Source organism: Castor canadensis, chromosome 12, assembly GCF_047511655.1.
Source record: "Castor canadensis chromosome 12, mCasCan1.hap1v2, whole genome shotgun sequence".
In the NCBI taxonomy this organism is placed as follows: Eukaryota; Metazoa; Chordata; class Mammalia; order Rodentia; family Castoridae; genus Castor; species Castor canadensis.
Genome location: NC_133397.1, coordinates 40,924,658 through 40,947,475, shown reverse-complemented (window position 1 = coordinate 40,947,475; position 22,818 = coordinate 40,924,658). Strand labels below are relative to the sequence as shown.

General features: G+C 45.8%; 1 protein-coding gene across 1 annotated transcript in view; it reads left to right on the top strand.

Moving 5' to 3' along the window:
- Positions 1-13,899: 13,899 nt before the first annotated feature.
- The window catches only part of Kcnk12 (potassium two pore domain channel subfamily K member 12), a 48,206-nt gene continuing 39,287 nt past the window's right edge, over positions 13,900-22,818 (top strand). The window contains exon 1 of the mRNA XM_020171708.2: positions 13,900-15,444. Within this exon, the coding sequence (XP_020027297.1) occupies positions 15,054-15,444 (391 nt within the window). The 5' untranslated portion in view covers positions 13,900-15,053. The remainder of the gene's footprint in view (positions 15,445-22,818) is intronic.

Here is a 22,818-nt window from a genome sequence, read left to right as displayed (position 1 = left end):
AACCCAACTGCATGAGAGAAAAGCTTGTACAATCACAGACGATTGTGGTGTACTGAGGATGTGAATCAGTAGTAGAGTGCTTGCCTAGTATGGAAGAGGCCCTTCAAAAACCAACCAACCAAACAAAAAACCTTGGATACAAATCACTCTTTTGGGAACTCCCACTAAGGGAAATTTTCCCTCTGGGGGCTGTGTCCCCACCCTCCCAGCCCAAATCTCATGTTCGTTTCCTTGTTATCAACCACACAGTCCTGTGGGTTCTATTTATTAAGCCAGACTATCTGGGTTCAAGGGACCAGCTCTGCATTTCCTAGTTTCTAATTGTGTAGACTTGGGCAAATTGCCTAGGTTCTCCATGCCTCTATTTCCTTATTGATAAAATGAGGAGAACAGTACTGAATTCACGGGGCTGTTATGAGAAGATGGGTTAATCTGTGTACAGTCCTTAAAATAGTGCTTATAACAGAGTACTGCTATGAAAATGTTAGCTTACAACAGATTATTACCACCATTTGTCCACCCTGTGGTTGAAATTCTCTGTGTAATATGAATGGATTTTCCTTATTATACCATGGGAAAATATTTACAAAAGTCTTCATAGATTAGCTTGCTCTCCCACTATTTTTTCTATCAGGTCTTAAGTTTCTCAGCTAAGCACTCTGGTCAGAGAGTGTTTGGAACATCTTGGAATGAAGAGGGATCACTATAATTTACACTGAATGGTGTCTCACAGGTCCCTAGGGGCTAAAGACGGGGAATTTGAGTCAATGATATAAAGCGGAGTTGCCATAAGCCACTTTGATAATTGGGCTTGCCTTTGTCATTTTCTCCTCAAGTGGCCACGGTGGTGTTTTCTATGCCTGTAACTGTCTAGTGTTTTCTAATGTTCTCAGGGAGGCTGAACTGTGCTCAGGAAATTTGAGAGTAACCAGCACAATCTACACAGAGGAAAATCTTGCATTCTTTTCCCTCACCCATAGAAATGACTGATAGGTCAGAAAAGCCCTGCTTACCTGCTAAGCCCTTCACTAGTGAGAGCAGGTCACAGCTTTCTTTCATCATTCTCTGCCTCAGAGGGGTTTTCACTATGAACAAATGAGCCCATGTGTGTGAAGGCCGTTTTAGAAAGCTATTTTAGTCCCAGTCTAACTACAATTGTAATGTTGGCTTCTCTTCTAGCTGATTTCTGTTTTGCAGGTATTAATCCTCGTTTGGTTCCTAGCAAGGTGGGTGGATGTATTAGATGACACATAACAGTCTAGACAGCTTTTCTCTTCAGAGTTTGTACTTGAGCAGGGGGAAAAAGACAAACAGAAAAAAAAAGCAAATCCCATTGATCCAAGACAACTAATTGGTGATTTATTGTACTTCAGATGTGATGTGTGACTGGTCAGTTCTCTACTTATTATAATGGTTGCCAGTGAGGAGCAGTTGAAGAATGGGAAAGGGTCTAGGTTAAAAGCAAATTAGAAAATGTTTTTAAAAAACGTATTTTATTATTCTTGTACCTTTTTATTGCTTCTGTCAAAAAACAAAATTATACCAAATATAATTTAATGATCAAATTGACTTTTTTTGTGGTACTGGCCACTCCACAGCTCTATTTTTGTGAAGGGTTTTTTCAAGATAGGGTCTCGTGAACTATTTGCCCGGGCTGGCTTCGAACAGTGATCCTCCTGATCTCTGCCTCCTGAGTAGCTAGGATTACAGGCATGAGTCCCAGGTACCAGGCTTCTAGTGATTTCTGATTTCTTTTTAATCATAGCTCCTGATTCTGGCTTATTTTTAGATTTTTTTTTCTTTTCTTTCTTTCTTTTTTCCTCTTTTGGTACGGTCTGGGGTTTGAATTCAAGTCTTCAGACTTACTAGGTATGCACTTTACCACTTGAGCCATTCTGCCAGCCCTTTTTTGGTGCTGGTTATTTTTGAGATAGGTTCGAGAACTATTTGCTCAAGCTGGCTTTGAACCTTAGTCTTCCATATCTCTGCCTCCTGAGTAGCTAGGATTACAGACGTGAGCCACTGGCGCCCAGTCTTCAGATGTTTTCTGATTTCTGATTCCCTGTCACTTTGTCCTACCTATCCTGCCTCAATGTTAGCTATGTTTGCTAACCAATGCTGCTTGCTTGTAAAAGTTAAAGCCGGCTATTGCTCTCAACTGCTGACCACCAAATTATCACACTCCCAACCATGGAAGGGAACTCCAGACTTTGGAGTCCATCTGGCTTGAAGTCCATGTTGACACTCCAGATGACTTTAAACTCATTATACTTTATAATGATATAAGTGTAATGATAAAAACATACCCACTGGCACCATGACAGATCTAATAATGTCCAGATTAGGAAAGAAAAGAGGTGGTAAGCCTCTGGAAGCCTCCTCTCTTTTCCATGAAAAGTGAATAGCAGCATGCATATAATCCTCCTCATAACCTAGTCCTAGTAGAAACCAGACTACAGACCTGTTCAGGGAGAAGGTGCCTTTAGAACGTGAGCTTTCCTCCACCTTTCTTTGGCCACTGAAAAAAGTTTCCTGCCTGGGACAGTAGAGAAAAAGTTAATAGAGGGGTTAATCTGATTAAGCCATGATATATCTACAAGGAAATACCACAGCAAAACCCCATTTAAGACAATCAATATACACTTTAATAAATGAAAGACAGATGGGTAAAACAGGTCCTACCTGGGAGGTGGGTGCCAGTGGAAGGGGAGAGGGTAAATGGAGAAGGTAAAGGAGGGCAAATATGGTCACTGTACTTTATATACTTACAGGAAAATAAAACAATGAAACCTGTTGAAATTGATTAAGAATGGGGATAAGGGAGATGAGAGAGAATGGTGAAGGTGGTAAATATAATTACAGCACATTGTAAGCACATATGTAAATGTCATAAGGAAACCTCCCTATACAACTAATGCATGCTAATAGAAATGTAGAAGGAGGAGCAGGAGAGAAAGAAGGGAGGGAGGGAGGGATGGAGGAAGGAAGGAAGGAAGGAAGGAAGGAAGGAAGGAAGGAAGGAAGGAAGGAAGGAAGGAAGGAAAAAAAATTCCTACCTGCTCTCAGAATTGTTTGATCATTTACCAAAGGTATTGAGTAGGAAAATAATCTATACATTTGCTAACATTCCTTCTAGTCGTCCCCATCCTCCCCAGTCCTTGTCAGCTAATCTATTTTCTGTCTGCATGGATTTGTATATTCTGGAAATTTCATATAAATGGGAGCATAGCACAGGATTTTTTCTCTCATTCTTGAGTACATGAGTGACTGCCCTCAAGAGGTCAAGTCTAGTCAGGGAAAAGGACCAGCAGTAGCAGAATTATTCTGACTGGGAGAGTCAATGATGTCCTGGCATTTCTGTTGCTATGTTAACAAAGTAAAAAGAAAGGAGAAGAAAGGGCATTCCAGAAAGAAGGAGCAGCAAAGCAATGCTGTGTGTATTTGGGGAAGGTGGAGAAGTTCCCTAGAGTGCAGCATCAGGTGTGGAGGTAGGAGGTGGGGACATTGGGGAACAAGGAGATAAGGCAATAGTTATATCAGAAAGAGCAGAGCTTTGGGGGCTCCTATAACAAGACCAGAATTGCTCTTCTAGGGTCTGGGGAGCTCACAGAGAGACATAGGCCAGATAGAGATAAGGTGTGTGTTTTAGGAAGGAAAAAGGCCAGGGAGGGTGGATTGCTGAGAGAGACTCAGGCAGAGGAACAGGAGGACAGTAACAGTCCAGGCTGGGACTCACCCTCTGGCAGTGGCAGGGGCTTGGGGTCCAAGAAAGGTCAGTTTGAGAGGGATTTCTAAGGCTGAAAGGACAGGAGCTGGGTGTCTTCCTAGATAGGGCAGAGAGAGAGAGAGAGAGAGAGAGAGAGAGAGAGAGAGGGAGATTGAGAGAGAGTGAATGTCAGGGATCTGCACCAGTCTCTCCTGAAGCACAGGAGACCTTGGGAGAGGCAGAGGCATCCTCTGCTTAGTGCCCTCTCCTTGGAACACAATGGCTTCCCCTTTGTCTTAGGAATTTCTATACTGTTTCCAGAGCCCTGCAGGGTCCGACCTCTGCCCCATTGTGCCCCACAGTGGACTTCTTCAGCTCTGCCTCCTGCCAATGGCCTTTGCACAGGCTGCTTGCTCCTCTAGGCTGCTCTCTGGCATTTACACACCTTCCTCCAGGCCACTACCTGCACATCTCAGCCCTGCAGAAGTCAAATCTCTCTACATGCATCTCCCCAGAACCACATAGTTTGCCTTCATTGCTATTGTGACAATGATCACTTGAAGGCGGGAACCAAGTCAATTTTGGCCCTTGTACTCAGCACCTAGCAGCATATGTGACATATAGTTGGTAACCATTCCACTTGTTGGAAAAAGAAGTGAGCAAACAAAACTGAAATCTTTCCAAAAATCCTGGGGCTCTTTAAGATGCTGTTTCTGTCAAGGGCAGTGGGAAGAGAGGTGTCTTCACTGGAGGTCTCCCCAGTCCTAGCTGTGCTTTCCTCCCCATAAGATCTGCTTAGGAATGCCAAGGTCAGCTGCCTGCTGCTCCCAGGCTCCCAGCGTGGATCCAGCTAGTGCTTTGCTGACTTATTATCTTCAGGTCACAGTATACTGTGCTCTTTACATATAACATAGTGAGGGTGCATAAAATGAGAAACACCTCCCAGCTTGCCATTGTGTCCAAGGGAGAATTTATTCAGCATTCTGCTTCCTGCTCAAGCATGCTCAGACAGACTTGAACCTTCCCAGCAAATCTTTCTGAAGTTGGTCCTTCCACTCTCCCTTTTCATGCTCCTTCATCTCACCATCTGACAATTCTTCAAGGGAGTGAGTTGCTGAATGGCCTAGACAGAAGGGTCTTCGTGGTCAGTAAGAGACTGAAGAGACCCAGATACAGGAGAACCAGTACCATTCAGAGATAGAATTCAGCCCACTCAAGCTCCACCAGCCCAGTGGACATCTGGGCTGATGGAAATTGTGAATGCATGGCAGAGAGAGTGCCTCTGACTCCCATCTGGGCCTCAGCATCCTTATCTGTGATTTCAGTGTTCCCAAAGGAAGTCTCTGCTTCCTGGATCTTCCAATCCAGGAAGATTAGACCTTCCAATCCAGTCATTAAGACAAAGAAATCTGCAATGATTTAGAAGTCCTAATAGCACAGTGCCTGGCACAGAGGACAGATTTGAAAATATTTGATGAGGGAGAGAGGAAGGTAGGAGGTGAATGATGGAAAAAGGCCATCTTTGCATGCTCAGCTGTAGAGCAGACCTTCCATCCTCAGGAACCCTCCAGAGGTCCTAATGACTTAAGTAGTACTGGGAGAGGCATCCCCCAGTCTCTTCTCCCTACCTCATTCCCTGTCTACCTCTACTTGCTGTACCCCTGTAGACACCATCCCACTGCACCGCTTCCTCCAACTTCCCCACCCTGAGATTCACTTTCTGGCTGTTTACCATAATCGTTAACTCTGGTCCCCCTTTGAGCTCTTGGTTTAACAGGATGTTCTGTGTGATGATCTCCCTCAACATGGGAGTGTTCTCATTGCTATCTAATGAACTGATCTCTTGTCTTTGCACACATTTCACAGCCCACAGTCAAGGTTATCATATGAAGAATGGTCAGTTACAAGAACAATTGCTTCCATAATTTCTGTCCACTCTCCAACACTGACTTCCATTCCTTCTCTTCTGGGCCTCACCCCCTTTTTGAAAAAACTTCCGAGCTAAAACAAATTCTGTAATTCCCCAAAAAGGTCAGTCCAATATTCTCAGACCTCCAACTTATTCAACACTGAGACATTAGCTATGGCAACCCCAAAGCTTCTTTCCTTTATGCTCAGCTCTCTGACTTTGCTTTTGCTCTTGATTCTGACAGACCAGTGTTTTTGGATAAAGTTACCAACATTTCATCTCTCCCATTTGCAAGAATATGTGAGGAACTACAGGAAACTCAACCCTGATGAGGTCACAGGGGATAAACCACCTGAGAGAAGAGAGAAAGGTGAATGAAAAGAGGGAAAACTTGGAGCAAACAGATCAGTTAGATCTGTTGGGTCTAAATTTCCATCTCAGACTCATTTCAGAGACTTTTGAACATTCTGAATATTCACTTAGGAAAAGAGACTGAGCAACAGTGGGCCAAATACATAAATGCTAATTCTTTCCTATAAAAGAACAGTAGAAAATGATTTCATTATGTTGTTCCTTCACACTGTGGCTTTGATCTCCAAAGTCACTTCCTGATTCAATATGGCAGCTGAAGCCCCAACCATCCACATTCTAGGAAGTATGACTGAGGAAGCAAAAATGGTGTAAGGGCAAAAGGGTTGCCTTCTCAGTGTAAATTAGCTTCCTTTATGCAATTTTCCTGGAAGTTCCACATAATATTTGGCTAGAACTTAAATCTGATCTGTAGATCAGTGACAGAGTGCTTGCTTAGTATGGGCAAGGTCCTGAATTCAATCTCTAACATCAAAATAAATAAAATAAAGTACAGTCTCACCTAACTATGAAGGAGGCTGGAAAACAGGGCCTTTGAATTGAACCCATTGACACCTAAATAAAATTGGCACCCTCTTGATGAGAAAGAGGTAGAGTGTGGATTTGGGTAGGAATTATCAGTTTTATTAAGAAGCCTCATCCAAACATTTACTGATACATTAATGGGGAAAGAAAAGGTGATGAGAAAAGGACAGGGGAGATCAGGAAGAGATGGGAACCTGAAAATCTAACAATACCTGCCAATGAAACTTAGCTAAAACTTCCTTTGGGAAGATATCCATGCAAACAAATACTTTACATACATTTGTTAACATGAAAGTAACATAAGCTCCAAGTTCATTGATCAATCCCAGATACTTTAAAGAATGCTTCACATGTAGTAGGCTCTCAACAAATATGTTTGAGTTGAAATATTTTCAATGGTCTATATTAAATCAAAAGTAAATTTAAAGCAGTAGGTAAAATGTATGATTTAAATCCAAACTTGTGTTTATGTATATACATTTAGATTAGATAGATGATAGAGGATACATGATTGACAGAAAGATGGATAGACAGGTAGATAGATAAATGATAGAAAGAGAGACAGGCAGAACCAACCAACAAGGCACAGAGTCATTAAAATGTTTTGTAGCAATTCTCTTTGGACAAGGGATAGAATTTGGGGTAATTGATATTCATATTTTTGGCTTTTCTGAATTTTCCAATTATTTTAAGTTAATTATGTATTACTTATATAGCCTTAGAAAGTTATATCAAGGCTGGGTGCCAGTGACTTATGTCTATAATCACAGCTACTTGGAAGGCTGAGATTGGAATGATCATGATTTGAGCTCAGCCTGGACAAAGAGTTCATAAGACCCCTTCTCCAAAAAATGGACCAGATGTATGGTTCAAGCAGTACAGTGCCTGCTTTGCAAGCAAAGCTCTGAGTTCAAACCCCAGTCTCACCAAAAAAAAAATAAATCAATAAATCTGGATGAGATTTTAAAATAAGAAAGAGTTGAAATAGATATTTTTAAAGGACTTCTTAATACAGAATGATTTGGTGTTTTAAAAAAGAACTCCCGTGTACATATTTAAGACAAAGAAGCAATAGCTTTCTATACAGGAAGATTAAGAGCTAAAAGTGTCTCCAGGGAGCTTAAGGCTCTGCTCTTCCCTGGGATTCTGGTCATCACTTCTAAACATCTTGTAAACAAGGAGTGATTGGTGGCTTAATTCACAAGCAGCACAGTGACATGAAGATACACAGTGCATTCTTCACACAGACAGATGTGGAAGCCGAAGCACAGTGAGCTTTTAACACAGAGTTCCTGGCTGTACACTCAAAATGTTCCTCATTTGCCCTGCTTTTCCTCACAGACACAGCCGATGTCTCTCAGTGCAGCAATGTATGTGGGGAAACTGACAATATGACATAAAATTGGCTTCATCAAGGCCCTAGCCCACCCATGTGAGATATCCAACTCTCACCCTGGAAGGAAAAAAAAACCTCAGATTTGGGTTGCACAGGGTCAGTTTTTACATGAGTTGAAGTCACATGGAGAGGCCAGCCAATAAAATCACACATTATAAAAGATACTGTTCCCTTTCCTCTCACCTATACCCACCCTCTGCTCACCACTGATCCTTGAAAGCAAGGATCAGTTTCCTTTTCCCTGCTTTCACACTTGCACCCAGGACAATTCTCCTGGCTGGGTGGATGTCTCCTTCCTCCACTCTATCCAAACTTCACCCATCCTCAGGCCCCATCCACATCCTATGGCCGTGCAAAGCTTGCTCTGACTCCTGAAGCCTTTGACACAGGTTCTCTTAGCTGACCTCCTGTGACCAGCACCACACAGTCATCTCCAAACTGCATTTGCTATGTCATACCACTTACTTCTTCATGCATGTGTGTCCAGTCCCCTCAGCCAGGCTCTGAGCTCTTACAGAGAAAGAAAGCACACACACACACACACACACAGAGGTTTCCTAGTATAGTACTTTGAATCTGGTAGGTTCTCAATAAATATCTGCTCATTCATTATTCAGAAATATACCAGGAAGAAGCTGGGGACATAGCTCAGTGGCAGAGGGCTTATCTACCATGTTCAAGACCCTGGATTAGTTCCCCAGAACTGCAAAGAAAAAAAAAAAAAAGTAAAGAAAAGAGAAATATACCAGGAGGCAGCTGAATAAACAAGGAATTCTTTAAAAGTTGATTGTTTTATTTTTTTGAAACAGGGTCTTTCTATATCACCCAAGCTGGAATCAAACTCAATAGCCTCCATGACTGCCTCCTGTGTGCTAGGATTACAGGTGTATGCTACAACACCTGGCAAACGTTGATTTTTAAGATACAGAGTCCCATGATCCAATGACATGTGGTCTACAAGAGGAACATTTAACAACCAAAGACACAAATAGACCTGGCATGGTGGTACACACAAGTAATCCCAGCACTTGGGAGGAGAGGCAGGAAGATGGAGAATCTGAGGTCAGCCTGGGCTACATAGGGAGATCCTCTCTCAGAAAAACCAAAGGATAAACAACAACAACAACAAAGACAAAAATAGGTTGAAATTGAAAGGATGGGAAAGATATTCCTTGCAAACAATAAACAAGAGAGCTGGGGTGGCTATACCACTCTAAAACTTTGAGTTAAAAATTGTTAGAAGCATCCCAAAAAAGGGACATTATATAATAATAAAGAATGACTCTATCAAGAAGCCATAACAAGCCTGGTGCTAGTGGCTTATGCCTGTAAATCATAGCCACTTGGGAGGCTGTGATGAGGAGGATCATGGTTCAAGGACCAGCCAGGGCAAATAGTTCGTGAGACCCTATCTCCAAAATAGCCAGAGCAAAATGGACTGGAGTTGAGGCTCAAGCAGTAGAGTGCCTGCTTTGCACAAAGCCCTGAGTTCAAACCCCAGTCCCACAAAAAGAGAGAGAGAGAGAGAGAGAGAGAGAGAGAGAAAGCTTAACAATTCTAATTATATATGCACCAAACAACAGAGACCCAAATGTATGACACAAACATTGAAGGGGGAACTAGTTTTGCCATAATAGTTGGAGACTTCAATAATGGATAGAATATCTAGATCCAAGATGAACAAGGAAATAGAGGTATATTTCCCATGAAGTTTATTCAGTCTAAAGGAACTCCCTCCTTCAAATGCCAATTGGAAGGAAAAGGAGCAAGGCATTGAAAGTGCTATTGCAAGTGCTCTTGTAAGTGATGCCATCCCATTTGTGACATTGTTTATCTATTGCTGCTCATATGTGCTTTCCCATGAAGGCACCAAGGCTGCTTTTTTCTCAAGTTAAGTTCAGACTTAACCCTATCTTCAAATCCCATGGACCAGTGGGACATCCAGCTTCAATTATGTCCTGTGCCACAAAAGCACTTAGGCAGTTGCCTGAGCCCTAGTCTCCAGCTAGACTTCTTCCTCAGAACAATGTCATCTCAATGGGCCTTCCTCCCAGCACACATGCACACATGCATGATACACACACACTCCTTACTTTCTTCAACAAGACTACCTAGCCTCAAATTAAACCAAATGTCTTTCTCTTCCACCCCTAGAAGACCTTGGGTGAAAGTGCTTATTCACTCCTCCCCAGCCACTAGTTCTATGAAATATGGTGTGAGACATTTGCCAAATACTTAAAACATAAAAGGTTTTACAAAACCCTAATTCCAGGAGAATGGAAGGAGGAGGGTTGCTGCATTTGTACAGTTAAGAAGGCAACTTGTCAGACACCAGTGGCTTATGCCTGTAATCCTAGCTACTCAGGAGGAGGATTGTGATTCGAAGCCAGTCCAGGCAAATAGTTCTTTGAGACTCATCTTGAAAAACCCCTTCACAAAAATAGGGCTGGCAGAGTGGCTCAAGGTGTAAGCCCTCAGTCAAGCCCCAGTACCGGGAAAAAAAAAAAAAAGAAGGCAACTCAAATGACCTTTCACAAGATAGAAAAGATTAACATCTCCAGATTTAATATTTTTTTAAAATATCCTGTTGCACAGCTAATTGGGAATAAGTAATGCAGACAATGAACATTTTAGAAATTCTAAACAAAAATTTTAATCAAAATTTTACAACATGAATTGATTTTTAAGAGAAAGAACTTTTCTGTAAAAAACTTTGTTCAAACTTAATTTCATAACCAATTTTCTCTGTAGTACAGCTAAAGTGGCTCTAATTTTCTACATTTCTATTTTAAAGAAATTATTTTCCTTGAGATAAATTGAGACTTTCTCAATTATTTGCATTTGTTCATTTTTTCCTTTCGTAGTGCTGGTGATTGAACTCAGGGTCTCTTCAATTGTAGGCAAGTGCTCTACCACTGAGCTACATTCTCAGCTCTGTACTTCTTTTTAAATAGCTATATTGAATTATAATTCATATACCACATAATTCAGCCATTTAAAGTATGCTTTTTAGTCTATTTACAGATCAGTGAAGTCCTAATCACAATCAACCTCAGAATGTTTTTATCAACCCCAAAAGAAACCCAATACCCATTAACATTCATTTCCATTCCTCTTGAACCCCACAGCAACCGCTGAGGTGCTCCTGTCTTTATGTATTTGACTATCCTGGATATTTCATACAAATGGAATCATGTAACATATGGTCTTTCGTGACTGGCTTCTTTCACTTAGTACAGTTTTTAAGATTATTACATGTTGTAGCATGTATCAGTACCTCACTCCTTTTTTATTGCTGACTGTCTCGTATCAATAGACTATATTTATTTTTCCATTCATCCATTGAAGAATTTATCAGTTGCTTCCACTTTTGCTACTACTAACATCAGTGTACAAGTTTTTATGTCCATATATTTTTTGTTTTTCTAAGCTATATACCTGGGAATGGAGTTGTCATTTGACCTTATCTAATTTTCCTGAATAATATTCCTGCACTGTCTTTAAAAAAAACAAAAACAAAAAACAGCATCTTGCTATGTAGCCCAGGTTGGCCTCAAACTTGAGATCCTACTGCCTCTGCTTCCCAAGTGTTGGGATTATCAACATGTGACACCACACTCAGCTTCCTCTTATAAAAGATGGAAGGCACACAGACAGAAACAGGTAAAGAGAGAGGTTGCATCCGCTCTATTGTGTGAAGTTCTTGAGTGCATGGCAGATGGCATTCCAAGATTGGGGTTGAAATGATGGCATTAAAGTGACTGGTTCAAAATATTCCACAAAGTTTTCTGGAAAACGTCTAACTTGAGTTGAGCTCTGTATCTGAAGAACTAGAGAAGAGAGGAAAGAAAATGGCACTCCAGTAAGAGCTACAACACAAGCAAAGGTCTGATGGTTCACTTGGGAATGGAGTACTTGAGGAATAAATAAGGAGGTAGCAAGTAAGGAATGATTTGTCTGGAATTTCATCATTAAGGATCTTGAGTGTAATCTCAAGGGTTTGAACACTAAGCATTTATACCTTTCGGGGGAGCCACTGGAGATTGTGGTTTACAGGCATCAGTCACACGATCAGATCAGATGGGCACAATCACAGCAATGATTGGCAGGTGCGGGTAGATGGACCTATGTGGAGACACATTTGCAACAGCAAGCCTTACCCTTAGGAGGCTGTTGCCTTAAATCAGGGCTGAAGTAAAGGCTTTGAGGGTGGCCAGCTGGCAGTCAATGGCTTAAATATTGATTTAGCAGGCAAAAGCCACATTTAGCGTGGGGCTTGTTCCCTAAAGCACCCACGTCTGTGAAGGGAACTCATCATTTCCCTATTACATAAATTGATTAGGTCATTCAGAGTTGAAATTGATGCCAGGGGTTTGCTGCTAATCAAGCTAGAAGAACAAGTTGGATGATAAGGCAGGTCCTCTGCCAACTGGGCAAGGAGCTGGTCACAGAGGCACAGGACACTGCAGCAAAGCACCCTGTCCCTGTTTGGGGAGTCTGGGCAAAGACAGCCACTGAGAAATCTGGCAGTGCCCTTCAGCTGCATCTGGAAGCTCAACTCCTGAAATAACACCTCTTGTTCAGAGCTGACCAGCTAATGGAATTCAGCCTCTGAGGTCCATGGCTGTGCTGCTCTAGTGGGAAACTGGAGGATAGGATCTGGGGAAACACCTGTGTGTGTGTGTTGGGGGTGGGGAGGAAGACATGACAAAGGCTTGGAGAGAGCAGTTGACAATGACAACCATAGTCTGCAATGACAACAATTTGCATTTGAATAAGGCTCCCACTCTGCTCCAGAAACGGAGGAGGGGGCTCAATCTTCTCAATGGAAAGAGAGGGGAACCCATAGGCTCCCCTGCTCCATTCTAAAAAGATGGCTGCAAAACTAGGCATGCTTCATGCCATGCGGTGCAGGAAGCCCAGTTCTGACTATGATGGTGGGACCCACCTGCACTAAGACAGGAATACAGTCCACTCCGCTAGTTCACTGGAGCAGTGTTTCAGGAAACATTCAAGTTTCCAACACCCCAGCTTGGCATAATTCACATCCCAAGTCAGGTGCCTCTCAGCTTTCTGGCAATCTCTTGCCCCCAGACCACCCCTCAGTCTACCTCAGGTGTTGTTCAGAGGAGCCCAGTTTCATAGCTGTGAACAGCTCAGTGAATGGTGGAGGCTCATTCAGGGAACAAAAGCGCCCTGGCAGGGGACTGACGTTGCCACCACCATTCTGAGTGTACCTTAGTGGATGCTTTTCCTGTTGTGGAGACCAGACAGTCAGGAATTGGCCATAGGACCTGGGGTGGCTCTGAATTTGGTCACAGTTCACTCACTCACCTGGAGTATCTAAGCATGATCACCATTCTTATCTTTATTTTTGTCATCTATATAGTACCATCACCACCAAGATCCTCCTCCCCACAACGTGTGGGAGGGGGTGGGGAGGACAGAGAAGGGACTGGCTACCCAAAAAAAGACTGTTTTCCGTCTGTACCCTGGGTATTTCTTGCCTCAGAACTTTGCGGCCCCAGTCAAGCTGGCTTGCGTTGGGTGGAGAAGAGCCCGCGGTAGCACTTGAGCACCCGCTGTGGTGGGGTGGAGAGGGGCGCTCCAGAGCATACCCTTGGTTGCCACCAGCGGCAGGGACCAGCTTCTCTTACACCTCCTCTACCCTCTACGCTGCCAGGGTCGTATTCAGGCTCCTGCCACTCGGATCAGAGAGCTGGGGTGGAGAGGAGACCCGACAGGCCGCCGGGCCTCGGCACCTCCTCCTCTGTTGTCCTCAGTCCCCAACCGGCGCGTGACTCCTCCTCCGTCTGTATTCCGCAGCGTCCCCACCCTTGTCCGCACGCTGCTCCGTCGACCGCACCTGCCTCGGAATGTGGGGAGGTAGAAAAGAAAACAAGGAGGGTTTGGGGAGCTTCGCTCAGCGGGGTGAGCAGCCTCAACCCGCACCACCGGCCCCCGCAGCCCTGGAGCCACCCGCCCAGCGGCTGCGGCACCGATGCGCTGTCCGCGGTGCTGACGCCGGCAGCCCGCTCAGTCGGGAGGGGGAGCAAACGCCCTCGTTCCCAGGTCGCTCGGAGCCCAGTAACTGCCTCTCCTCTCTTCCCAAGCGGTGTCATTTTTCCAAAAGGACTTCTCTGAATCCTAGCGCTGCGGTTGCATCCAGGACAAAAGAGTGAGCGAAGGGACCTCAAACTTCGGGCTGGAGCCGGAGATCCCGGTGTCAGGGAGGGGCGCCCCGTGACCCCAAGCCCCTGAGACTTCAGCGTACTATCAAGTTGAGCAAAGTTTCCTGGAGGCTTGAGATAAAGGAGGAATTCCGGAGCAGAAGCGCAGGGAGCGGGTAGGACAGGGTTTCCTAGCGGGAAACCTACTCCGCAATCGCACACCTTGCTCGGGTGTCCCGCATCGGTAAGGCCAGAACGACCCGGGGGCGTCGCAGCAGCCCAACTCTCCACCCCTCCCTCCCTTCCTTCCTCACCCCTCCCCAACACCCCGCCCCGGGCTCCGGTGACTCCGCCTCTCGGTGCCGGGTGGCTCTTCGGCTGGAGCTGGGAAGGGAGTGCTTCCCAGGACTCAGCTCGGCTTTGAGGCTCCGAAGCCGACGCCGCCAACTCAGCCCCGGGGGTGGAAGCAGGACTGCCCGCGCAGCCTGCGCCTAGGAGCCGCCGAATCAGGAACGCCTCATGGGACGCCCCCGAGGACATTCTCTGAGCTCCGCTACCGCGTCCCGGTCCTAGGCGCCCGGGCTCCACGGTTCGTCCCGCCCTCAGCCCGCGGCCTGTCTGGAGAGGAGTATGAGGCCCGGGGCCCCGTGGACGCTGGCCACAGGGCGGCAGAGGCCTAGCTTCGGAGCCCCGCGCCCGAGGGCGGCGGGTAAGGAGCCGCGGGAACCCACAAGGCGTCGGGGCGCGGAGAGGAGCGCCCCAGCCCGGGCGCCCGCTGGGCCGCGCGACCCGTGTGTGGCCTGAGCGCCCGGGAGGAGGCGGAGGCGCCCCGCCGTCCGGGCTCTGGGGAGGCGGCAAAGGGGTTCTGCGCCGACCTCCGACCCCCGGCCACCATCCTCACGCTCCTGCTCCCGCGGGGGGAGATGTCGCGGCCCGGGCTCCGAGCGCCGCCCCGGCCCCGGGGCTGAGCTCCGGACCATGTCCTCCCGCAGCCCCCGGCCCCCGCCCCGCCGCTGCCGCCGCCGCCTGCCGCGCCCCTCCTGCTGCTGCTGCTGCTGCCGCCGCTCGCACCTCAACGAGGACACCGGTCGCTTCGTGCTTCTGGCGGCGCTTATCGGCCTCTACCTGGTGGCGGGCGCCACAGTCTTTTCTGCGCTCGAGAGCCCCGGCGAGGCGGAGGCACGCGCGCGCTGGGGCGCCACGCTGCGCAACTTCAGCGCGGCGCACGGCGTGGCGGAGCCGGAGCTGCGCGCCTTCCTCCGGCACTACGAGGCCGCGCTGGCCGCGGGTGTCCGCGCCGACGCGCTGCGTCCGCGCTGGGACTTCCCCGGCGCCTTCTACTTCGTGGGCACCGTGGTGTCGACCATAGGTGAGCCGCGCGTCCCGCGCGCGTCTTTCCTCTGAGCCTTTCACTCGCTGTCTTTCCCCGTGTCCCTTGACTCCTCTTTTCCCCTCTAATGCCTTAATGCCTACTTTGTCAAGCTTTGTCCTCTCCGCTTATCCCGTTCCTTCTGCCTCTTTCTCTTTGCTGACTTTCGGCGTGGGAGGTGGCGTGAGTGGCGACCACCCTGCGGTGACTTGCCTGGCAGTGGATCCAAATGGAGACAGCCTCACCCAGGCGTCTGGCGCTTTCGGGCTGCAGCCTCAACCTCTTCGCGCCTCAGTTCTCTGTATGAGGATTTGTGAAATTGTCGAAGGCCGCTGGTTCCTTCCCACGTCCCGCCCCCACCCCCAGCCTCAGTGGCCTCACTCGGATGATTTGGAAAGCCTCTTTTCCCTTCACTCTCAGAGTTTTTATTTCCTTTTTCTTCCTCACTCCTCCCTCCCCATTTCTTCTTTTACCCTGTATTTCCTCCTCAGTAGCTTTTACCCTGATGAGGGTGCCACTTGCCCGAAATCACTTTCCCTACATATCCTCCATCGGTTTCTCCTACAGTTAACACCGCCCCACCCCCTCCAAGGAAAGTCTGTTAGTCTTTAGTCTGAGGCCAGGATTTCTGCGTCCATGTTCTGCATTCCCTCCCCACCTTGATTTTCTCCTTCCTAACAACCTCAGCGTCCCCTCCTATTGACCACTTTTCTTTGTCCTTCCCTCTTTTTTCCCCCATCAGTAGTGGTGCCAAGGGGAAGCCAGGAGCAGGAACAGTTCCCCTGTGCTTTTCATTACCCCTGCTCGCCACTTTTGGTATAAACAGTTCACGTTTTCTCAACCTTAGGGAAAATGCTGTGTAGATACTCTGAAGCCCCTCCCTTTCTGGCTAGATTGCAGCCTCCCACCACTGCCTCACACCCCACCTCTTTCCTCTTTGCCTGGCACATACTTTCCCTGGCCTCCTCCTTATTTATTCACCCATACAGAGTGCAGAAGAAACACAGGTTTTTCACCTTGGCAAGTCTTGCTTGAGTGGGAGAAGGCACTCTGCTAGTCACACTAGTCACCCTAAGGCTCTGTGGCAGGCTGGTGCAGTTTGGGAGGAGGGGACGGTATTTACAGAGCTGAGAAGGAAGGAGTTCATAAATATGCTTTCCATGGCTGGGTTCTGAGCTGGTTCCATATACCAGTGAGAACCGAGGGCATGGACTGACCAGTGGAGGCCGCTTCATATAGCTGCTGGAGGCTGGGAGAGAGGTTGCATGCGTGCGCAGCATATGAGCAGCTAGAGATGTCTCTGAGTGTATATGTACAGTCTGGGGAAAGGGCTTTCTTATCGTCAGTGATTTTTTTCCATGTGTCATGCTGGATCTGATTATTTTAAATAGAAAAGGCAAATATGGCCCCAGTCCAAAGTATACACAAAATTGGATAAAAATACTCTTTAAAAACTATATCATGTTGTTATGGTGATTGAAGATATAAAATGACCCCCTCAAAAAATCCCCTTTGAAGAACTGCATCAAGTTGCTATAGCAACTAGAGTTTTTTTTTTCTCTAAGTGCTTTAAAAGTACTAAGAATGCTTAGTCCTGGAGGATGACATCATGCATTCATAGCTCATTATTGACTTGAGCTCTCCCTCTGTAATGTAATCAAACACTTTTGCTTCTTCCACCTAGAGGCATACCTATGAACATATTAGGTGTCACAGCATCTTTTTTCCAAGTGGTGTGTTCTAGGTTCCGAATGGAACCCACAGGCCAAAGAGGAAGCTGTTGGTAGTGTTATCTCCCACACAGGCTGGGAGTCCATTCAGGTAAATCCCCGTTCCAGTGACCTGTGGTCACCGTGCCTCTCTGATGAGCTCCCATCAATCTTCCATTTATTGCTCTTTCAGAGCTGTGGCTTCCAGAGCTTCTCTCTCAACTCTGTGTACAAAATCAAATCAGCATGTTGAAAAATTGTTCCATGCCTCCGCCTTTAATCTACTGGCAGGATTGGGTTTTTTTGTTTTTTTGTTTTTTTTACCAAGCAGAAAGGAACCATGTTCTCTTCCTTGATTTGTGGTTTTAGATGTAAGCAAGCAGTGTGGGAAGGCCACACTGTGGGAATGCCACACTGAAGCGTGTGGCCTTGTTTAAATGACCCAGAACATTGCTTGCAAAACCCACAGGAAATATTCAAATCAGCCTGAGGACAGTTTGGGCTTGAACGGGCCCTGAGTTAGCAGAGGCTCTGTCAGCTGTCCACCTGCTGTGGCATTCTGTGGTAGTGTCTTAAATTGGTCACTTCTGTCAGATGGATAAGTTCTGCTGAGTCCCCAGATAGCATGATTATCATTTCAGCCTTCTCTTTGAAAAATGCACTTGGATGAGATTTAAGTAAAGACCCACATGTCAGTTTCTCTTCTGCTTATATTGTTCCTTTCTCTTCAATGTCCTGAGGCCTCAGAGACAAGTATTATTATTACTGGTGCTTTAAGGAATTCAACAGCTCAGGGAGCCAAAGCTCAGATATAAATGGATAGTCAGGTTCTTTGTATGCCACCTCATTCATTAAAGAGAAAAATGAGCACACATTCGGTTTTATTGGATCAGTGAATACCACCGTGCTTATGGTTTATGCAGTGAGGAATTCAGGAGACCAAAATGATTTGGTCAGCTGTTCATCCTGCCTAATCAAACAGGACATTCCATTTTTGAATCTTATTAGCTAAATGATTCATCTTGTCTTTAGTATAGCTAACCATTCATTTCACAAATAAGCAGTATTATGTGTGTCAGGCACAGAACTATATTTTGAAAGATTAGCGCTTATTCTACATGGCCAAAGTTAAAGGGCACTCCAAGATGGGCAGCTGGATCACATCTTGGTCATTCTCGCTAAAGTCTCCGGACAGGGAGACTTTTGGTCCAAGCCCATGTGGCATAGTGTTAAGGGACTTGTCCAAGACTACACAGCTAATGAAGGGCTCAGATAGGCCCAAGTTACACAACGCATGTTCCACTTAATTTCATGCATGTAATTGGTGCATAGTCTCATCTGAGATTGAAGTATTTCACAATAATACTGTCTGTGTGTATGTGAGAGAGAGACAGACAGACAGACACCAGGGCAGGGACTGATTAATTCCAGAGAAAATTTGAAGGATCACACCAACCCTACAGGTCAGATGAGTTAGAAGTATCTGTAGGCCCTAAACGGTGGAGCAGGCAAGAGCCAGGATGAGTAAGGTCTGGGCACTAGCAAGTAAACTCTGGCCAAAGGACAGAAAGAAGCCTTCTACTTCCTGCCATCTTTTTTTTTTTTTTTTTTTTTTTTGCATTACTGGGCTTTGAGGGAGTCAGGGCCTTCTCTACCACTTGAGCCATGCCTCTAGCAGTCTTTGCTTTGGTTATTTTTGAGATAGGGTCTCACTTTTTGCCTGGGCCAGCCTAGACCACAATCCTATTTTATGTTTCCCACATAGCTGGGATGACAGGCATGTGCCACCTATGTCACCGTATCCAACTATTCTGCCTTCTTTTGCACAAGAGCAAATACATGTGTGTGCACACTGACATTCTTGACCGCATGTGTACAGGGGAAGGAAAGAAGGGCAGAACAGGCCCTCAACTCGTGGGAGACGCAAAGAAATGTTCCATTTGGCCATGTATACTCAAGGTCAGATGGGACATCATAATGAGATGGAATGTGTGTCCTGACATTTAGTTTTTTTGTTTTGTTTGGTCTTTTGCTTTTGGTGGTACTAGGATTCGAACTCAGGATTTCCATGCTTCCTAGACTCTACCACTTGAGCCACAACCCCCAGCCCTGTGTCCTGACATTTGACTTGAACAGGGCCCTATATTCAGAGCTGGCAGTTTGCAGTTGTGTAAACTCACATGTCCACATGGTACAGACCCAGCAGGAAAACTTGCCTGTGATTATTCAGCAGTAGTTGAGGCTATGTAGAAAGTCAATCTGAGTAGCTCAAGGAAAATGAAAAATCCACTTTGTGGTCTAAATTATTCATACTGATTGTTTATATGGAGCTGAAACCCTGGGTGATTATTATTTCTCCCATTTATTCTATGTGACATTTTCCCTGGGGGTTGAAATGAAGTTTGTTTTAATGTGGCTGCATCCACTTATTAATTCCTTCATTTAACAAACATCCAAGACAAACGTAACTCATGGCAGATGCATGTGTGGCCTTTGGCACGTCGTTATCCGCATCTCCTGTGATCATATGAACTAAAGATGAAGACAGTGGTTCGTGTTCTTCTAGATCTAAACCATGTTTTTGGAGGCAACACTCTAGCTCAGAGATATTCAAAACAATCCAAAAAATATTAATCCATCATTTCACATGCTAAAGGATGTTTTATTAGTTTACTTTGAAAGGATTAAAAGGAAGTTCTCCACTGGGATTTTAATTATGCATCTGCTGTCAGCTTTACACATAGGGAAGAACATATTTAAAAGTCTTTCTGAAATGGCAGCTTGATAGAAACCGAAATATTTTTGCTTCCTTTTATTAGGTTTTCTGGCAGCATTTTTTAGCTGTAAAGCTAAAACCATGCCGGTATAAATGAGATGGTGTAGGTATGAGAGTTGTTGCTTTTGGCACTGCATAATTTAGCTTGCTACTTTCAGAATTAGGCATACTTAATTATTCAGCCACGAGATTAGTAACAAGTCCTAACTTTTTTTCCTCTTTTTTTAACATGGGTTTTTTTTTTTTTAATGTTTTTGCTGTATAGGAAACTAAGACATTATAAGATTGAAATGTCACTACCACATTTACAGTCAGGTTTCTTCTAACATGTATGTAAGGCAGCCAGAGGTGTTTCTGACACCTGAAATGAAACATGGTTATCCGGAAGGAAAAGAGCACCTTTCCTTACTGCATTGTCTCACTAACTTGTTTTTATTATAACTTGCTATGACAGACTTAAAGGCCATTGAAGGGGAAAAACATACCACTGGATTTAAAGCTGGAGATGGAGAGCAGGAAATAAATTTTCTATCCTTAGCACTCAGCACTGGACCCAGCACATAGTAAATAGTCATCAAGTGAATCAGAAAACAAATCACTCCTAACACCACTGCCCTAACATACCTCTTCATTTCTATAGGTGCCCCTGAAGTTCTTTGTCCTACCTTTTATAGGGAAAAGGAAGGGGACTAAGCCATGTGGGCTTTGCTGCTTCTCTTCCATTAGCATTTTCTAATCAGTGTTGGTTCCACGGTTCACATGGCCTTACATGCTGATTTTAATGGGTGCATAATATTCCATCTAGTTGATGCTCCGTCTAGAAGTACTGGGTAACTGGGTGGTTTGCAGTTTGGGCTATTTTGAATAATGCCACAATGATTGTATTTCTACATATGGCCTTTTCCTTCTGTAGTATCTCCTTGGGATGAGTTTCTAGCAGTGAAACTGCTGAGTCAGTAGGTACTGCTTGTGCCAGCCCTGTTGGAGTGAAAGACTGTCTGTTTTCTCCCAAGCTGAGCCTCTGCTTCTACACAGTCTAGCAGATATTAGACAGCTGTCCAGCCACTGCTCCCTGGAAGCAGGCCACGCATCCTCTGGTTTTCATTTCCAGGGGCCAAGCCTGCTGTACCAGGTGGTGGTCTGGTCTCTGCAGTCTCCTTTGCTTTGAGGAGAGCTGCTTCCTCTGGGAAGTGTTAGGTGAACTGGTGAAGGGCAAGGGCAACTGCCAGGCTGTCAAGAGAGGGCACTGGGACCCTCTTCCTTCCTGTTCCCTGGGCTCCCAGCATGGTCTGCTGCTGTCACTAGGCCATGCCAGCTGAGGGGGAGCATTCTTCCACTCAGTCCTGCTGGTGCTCAAGGGCCCCATCCTGAATTGCCCAGAATTGGGCCAAATGGAGCAAATGTATCCGCTATAGAGTATTCCAGCTGGAAGCACCCTAATGGCCCTCCAGAACTTTCCCCAAACATTTACACCATTTTGTCAACAAAAGTCAGCAGGTTGTAGAAAACAGACAGTAGCAAAGCTGCTCTGACTGGGAGTGGGGACCAGAGCCCAGATGATTGGGCCACCCCTCGAATGCTGTCTTCTCCCTGAAAGTTTTTAATCTGAGGAGCCCTAGAGCACCTCCAAGACCAGCCTGGAAAGGGCCAATTTAGCTTCTTTCTTCATTTTACACAAGGCACAGAGAGGGCCAGAATTTGCGCAAAGTTATACAGCATTTCAGAGGTGTACTAACTGAGAGCTCAAGTTCTGAAAGAGTTTTATCAATATTTCTGAAACTAGATATGCCCCTACTTATATACTTGCTGGTGCTCTCTGTCTTTGTTTGTCTCTGTGTCTCTCTGTCTCTGTCTGTCTGTCTGTATGTCTCTCTCTCTCTCTCACTGCTCAAATGGGGAGACACATACAGAATCTAGCCATGTGGGTACCTAGGCTTCCAGAAGGGGTAAGTGTTCAGCTGTATATGAAGAAGAAAGGGGGAGAACTTGTTTGCAAAAATGTGCTGAGATGAAGCTGATGGCTTGACCCCCAAGTCCGTGTTTGGAGGCAGAGTTCAATAAATGCCCCCAACCCCTGGCGGAACTCCCTTGCCTTGCTTGGCTGCCTCAGATTCAGAGCAGCTGGGAGTCAGCCAAGGCCATTGGTCTGTTCCTGAGGTCAATCCCAGCACCAGGTCTTTCCCAAGCTCTCTGGCCCTTCCCTTGTCTCTGTCCAGCTCCACTGACATCTCCAGCATTGGGATTCCTGCACAGGCTAGCAGCCAGCAAACTGGAATGTGTGTAGAGACTGGGAGGCTGTGCCAGGAGAGATCCAGCCTCTGATCCTCACAATAGCAGACTTTCCATATTTGGGGGGGTGGGGGGCGGAATTGGGGAAGATGGAGATCTTGAAACCACAGGAGCATCGCAGTGCAGAGGAGGCAATGGTGAAGGGAGAACTGAGGCTCCTTGGCTGGCTCTTGCTGCCACTGCTCTGGCCCCAGGAAGTTATACATTAAACCCTGCCCATCCCTAGGCAACTGCCTGAGTTCCTTAGGGACAACTAGGCTTTGTCTTCCAGCGTTATCCCCAGGCTTGGACAACTCCCAGCGTGGGGCTAAGATACCAGCTCATTAGCAGGTCATTGGTGACCAGCTGGTCCTTTGAAGGATCAGCTCCATCTGCTTCCCTGGGTCCCAGAGGACTCATCCCAAAGTAACTCCAGTGGAACATCCAGAATCTTGTAATTTCATGCTGGAGCTATAGCTCAAGTGGTTCAGCATTTGTCTAGCGTACACAAGGCCCTGAATTCAACCCCCAGTGCTGCAAAACCCAGAATCTTACCATTTCAAGTTTTATAATGTCCTTGAATGCAGGATAACAGATGTTGCAGATTGGAAAGGTGAGTTA